The 5000-nt window shown below is 42.0% G+C and overlaps 1 protein-coding gene across 3 annotated transcripts in view; it reads left to right on the top strand.

Annotated features, from left to right (window-relative positions):
• LOC131138558 (neural-cadherin-like) overlaps positions 1-5000 on the top strand; it is a 126752-nt gene that overhangs the window by 53916 nt on the left and 67836 nt on the right. For all 3 annotated transcript variants that reach the window (XR_013627476.1, XM_078791134.1, XM_078791135.1), the window contains exons 8-9: positions 1294-1466; positions 4149-4317. Coding sequence is in view for 2 of the 3 variants with exons in the window: in XM_078791134.1 (XP_078647260.1) it covers positions 1294-1466; positions 4149-4317 (342 nt within the window). In the remaining variant the exon portion in view is untranslated. The remainder of the gene's footprint in view (positions 1-1293; positions 1467-4148; positions 4318-5000) is intronic.

The following is a 5000-nucleotide window of genomic DNA, read 5'->3' as shown; positions in this document are numbered from 1 at the left end:
TGGCATCGCTTGAAATTCCGGCGCTGTGTTTCTCCGTATCCTTGGAGCAAGAAAATGTTAAGGCTGATATCCTTTGTGCAGAATTCCATTCTTGGGCTTTGCGCTCGTCGTACTGCGGATGCAAAGAATACTGGCTCGTTAAAAAAATCATGTCGTTGGTAAACAAGTGTGACATTAAATACGTACATACTTGTGCTCACCCCTCCGGGTGGCAACCCCTCCCCTATCGATCGTTCCGGGGTGAATTATGTCCCGGTAACCTACCACTACACAAGGCCCCCCAGAATTCAGGTGTGGTGAAAGGGACAAGATTGTCCACGCGGGGGTCGGCACGCCTGGCCCGGCAGGGGGCGCTTTGCCGGGGGAACGGGGGCCTACCCCGGCGAGGGGGCTCCGCCAGTGTCAGGGTTTGGGTGTCGTCCACCAGCGCAACTTCCGCCGGTCCACCGAGACAGTCTCCCGTCGGCTACCCATGTCCAAAACAAAATACTTGTCGCCGTGCTCCAGGACCCTGTATGGTCCGTCACAGGGTGGGTGTAAAGGCCCACGGTGCGCGTCGTGGCGGACAAACACAAAACGTGCCGTGCCCAGGGCAGTGGGAACATGTGGGTCCACCGTGCCGTGGTGTGATGCAGGGTGGACCTCTGTAGGGCGGCGGACCAGGGTTCGGTGGCATCCGGAATGAAGTCTCTGGGGACACGCAAGACCTGCCCGTACACCAGCTTGGCCGACGATGCCTGCAGGTCTTCCTTGGGGGCGGATCAGAGACCAAGGCAGAGGTGCCTACCACTGGAGTCTGAAGCGGAGTGTCAAATTTGGGAGCAAACTTTATTTTTCTTGCAAACATTAACTTGCACTCTTTGCTACGTAAGACATGAAAGCCCCGTCTCTCAACCACAACAGGAAGCGGAAAACCCCCGTCCCTTGCGCCCACCCCTCCGGGTGGCAACCCCTCCCCTATCGATCGTTCTGGGGTGAATTATGTTAAGTTTTGTCTCGGCAAAGGGGGTCCGACCAAAACGGACGGCAAACAAGCATCTGCTGAGCCTGGTTAACTTGACTCTGTATTTTCTTCAAGTGGATGAGCTGGCAGGACTCGTGTGAGTGGGTATCTGTGGAAGTATTAGATTAGAAATATGACAAGTCGCCACTGTGAAATTGCTTTTTGGATTTAGGCGACATATCATATATTTTTTTTTTTACATCTTTTACAGGTTTTCCCATGGTTTGTTATGTCATATGGTCGTGGTCTTTTTATTACATGCGGTGTAACGGTTCTGTGGTTTTTTGCAGGGTTAATTCGACTCCGCTCCGCCCCCCTACCCAAGCTCCAGGGCCTGGAGTACGTACTAAACGTTACAGCCACCGACAACAATGCATCAGGCGGGCTCCACTCGCTGTCCTCCACCGCACGTGTCATCGTGGGAGTGGATGATGTGAACAATAACAAACCGATATTTGAAGAGGTAAGGATGAGAGCTCTTGGAATTTTAAATACGGAATCCGAATGACCGCTCCCAAAAGACCAAACCATAGGACTGCTAGACTGGTCTAGCTGGTGTAAGCCCCAGTTGATGCATGTGTATTAAAATGCATGTGTTTTTATATTTGTGTGGATGCAAATAAACTAAAATAAACTAAAATAAACTAAACTAAACTAAACTAAACTAAAATAAAAGAAAATAAAATAAAATAAAATAAAATAAAATAAAATAAAATAAAATAAAATAAACAAAAACTAAACTAAACTAAACTAAACTAAACTAAAATAAAATAAAATAAAATAAAATAAAATAAAATAAAATAAAATAAAATAAAATAAAATAAAATAAAATAAAATAAAATAAAATAAAATAAATGTGAATTGGCTGCACGGTGTTCGAGTGGTTAGCGCGCAGACCTCACAGCTCGTAGCGTGGGTTTTCTCCGGGTACTCCGGTTTCCTCCCACATTCCAAAAAAAACATGCTGTGCTAATTAGCGACTCCAAATTGTCCATAGGTATGAATGTGAGTGTGAATGGTTGTTTGTCTATATGTGCCCTGTGATTGGCTGGCGACCAGTCCAGGGTGTACCCCGCCTCTCGCCCAAAGACAGCTGGGATAGGCTCCAGCACCCCCGTGACCCTCGTGAGGATAAGCGATAGAAAATAAAATAAATTAAAATAAATTAAAATAAATAAAAAATAAATTAAAAATAAATTAAAAATAAATTAAAAATAAATTAAAAATAAATTAAAAATAAATTAAAAATAAATTAAAAATAAAATAAAATACATGTGTTTTATTAACATTCTAAAAAGAGCTCAAATAAAAAAAATCCCTTTAAGAGATTTGTATTCAGTAGAAAAAATATTTTTTTGTTGCTGTCACCCTGATTGAAGCTTATGCAATCAAAGACCAAGACTCATTTCAGTTCTTCCACTTACTCATTCTCCTCGTCCTCCTCGTTCTCCTCATTCTCCTCATTCTCCATCCTGCTCTCTTGTTTTTTCCTCTCCCGTGAGTTCCGATTAGCGCGTGCACCCGCTCTATCTTTAGGCCGTCTGTTGGGATTTCAATTAATTGCTAAAAAAAATTCATTATCACCGACAATACAATACCTGTTTAATTAACTAGCTAATTAATTAGAATTTACTCAAACACTCCATCAGAAGACAAACCGTGGCATACACTGTAACTCCTCAAGGTCCTGGCAACCTGTGTGAGATGTGTTTAAAGTCACGGGGAAAAAATATATTCATGTTACATGGGGCCAGCTTTCAAAATGTTAATGTTAAACCTATAAATAGGAGGGCCCTTATTGTCGCCACAAACCTATAAATAGGAGGGCCCTTATTGTCGCCACAAACCTATAAATAGGAGGGCCCTTATTGTCGCCACAAACCTATAAATAGGAGGGCCCTTATTGTCGCCACAAACCTATAAATAAGAGGGCCCTTATTGTCTCCACAAACCTATAAATAGGAGGGCCCTTATTGTCGCCACAAACCTATAAATAGGAGGGCCCTTATTGTCTCCGAAAACCCTATAAATAGGAGGGCCCTTATTGTCTCCGAAAACCTATAAATAGGAGGGTCCTTATTGTCGCCACAAACCTATAAATAGGAGGGCCCTTATTGTCGCCACAAACCTATAAATAGGAGGGCCCTTAATGTCGCCACAAACCTATAAATAGGAGGGCTCTTATTGTCGCCACAAACGTATAAATAGGAGGGCCCTTATTGTCGCCACAAACCTATAAATAGGAGGGCCCTTATTGTCGCCACAAACCTATAAATAGGAGGGCCCTTATTGTCTCCACAAACCTATAAATAGGAGGGCCTTTATTGTCCCCACAAACCTACAAATAGGAGGGTGAGATATTAAACAACGTACCTACAAAACAATAGTCAAGCTTATGAAAACATGCCGTCAAGTTTACGCTATCACTGCACTCAACTCTTTACAGTAGGTCAGCGCTAGCGCCGTGCTAGCTGGCCCACTAGTGACGCCCTCGGGGGGTCATTTTGCCGATGAAAAAATGCTATTCTATTTGAAATAGATCAAGTCGGTCTATGCGCTGGCGTGACCTCGTTCTTGATGCCATGTGCTTATTTTGTTACCCCCACTTTTATTATTTTTCTATTCTATTTTATTGTTATTATATGATATTATTGACGATACCCTGACTGTATCGTCGTCGTATACCAAAGGCATTCAGTTCTGTTTCTTTGCCACGGTTCCATGATGCACGTTCCTTGCTTCCATGATCTCCTCCTTCCCATGTCATTCTCTGTTTCACGGTCATTTGCTTGAAGGAGATGCAAACATTTATGATTATAAACTAGAGGGCCTCCAGAGAGCATCCTATATGTTCATTAGACGTAATGTATTGAATCCCGGCCAAGTAAAAACTGCTCATTGCTTGATCTTCAAAAGAATCGGCTCGAGTGTTTTCACTTCCATAGACGGTGGTCTTCAGGGTCCTCAGCTGTAGATAGCAACAGTATTGTGTTTCATGTGCCGTGACCCTCGATATAATTAATCTTCTTTGATCTTCGGTTTTCCAGATCCGGTCAGCATTTTTTTCTAATGATTGAAGTTCTTCCATATGTTTTTGTGTCATTTTTTTGTCTATCTCGCCTCACCCCGAACCCTGATCTTTCAGTGCCAGCGGTATCGTGAGCAGGCTTCAGTGCTGGAGAACCAGCCAACAGGGACTTTTGTGTTGCAAGTGCATGCAGTGGACGCCGATGAAGGAGCAAATGGAAAAGTCAAATATGGCCTAATGCACAGAGACAGCGTCATGCCCGCCTTCAGGGTACATCCTGACTCAGGTAGAGCGATCGCCGACGGTCTTGGCCTCAAGACATCAATTCACAGAGTTTACACTGAACCTACGTTCTGACAGATTCTGTGGTAGAACCATTCAGGTCAAGACTAAAATCCATTTAGGACTGCAAAAAAAGGCCAGTAAGGATAATTCATAATGGCGCCTACAGAGAACATACTAACTCCTTATTTCTAAAATCACAAATACTTCAACTTGCTGATATAGTTCATCTTCAAACAGCTAAAATAATGCATAAGGCTAAAAATAACCAATTAGCTAAAAATGTCATCCAATATGAGAAATATGATCTCAGGGAAGAAGTACATTTGAAACACTTCTATGCTAGGACTACGTTAGCATTAGCATAGCATTTCAGTATGTGGAATCAAACAATGGAATGGATTGAGTAAGGGAATCAAACAATGCACAACGCTGAGCCAGTTCAAGAAACAATACAAGCAGTTGATGTTTGAACCAGTCATGATGCGCATTATATATCACTATATTGACTATTGTACACATTATATATTGTATGGTCATATCACCTCGTAAAATAAAATAAAATAAAATAAAATAAAATAAAATAAAATAAAATAAAATAAAATAAAATAAAATAAAATTAAAACTAAAAAAATCTATAAAACTATATTAGGAAAGCAGGAAGTGAACAAATGTAACAGTTACTGA

The sequence above is a fragment of the Doryrhamphus excisus genome, linkage group LG6 (genome assembly GCF_037039965.1).
Source record: "Doryrhamphus excisus strain RoL-2023G ecotype Guam linkage group LG6, RoL_Dexc_Guam_v1.1, whole genome shotgun sequence".
Taxonomy (NCBI): Eukaryota; Metazoa; Chordata; class Actinopteri; order Syngnathiformes; family Syngnathidae; genus Doryrhamphus; species Doryrhamphus excisus.
Note: the sequence above shows the minus strand (reverse complement) of the source record. Positions and strands in the feature narration are given on the sequence as shown.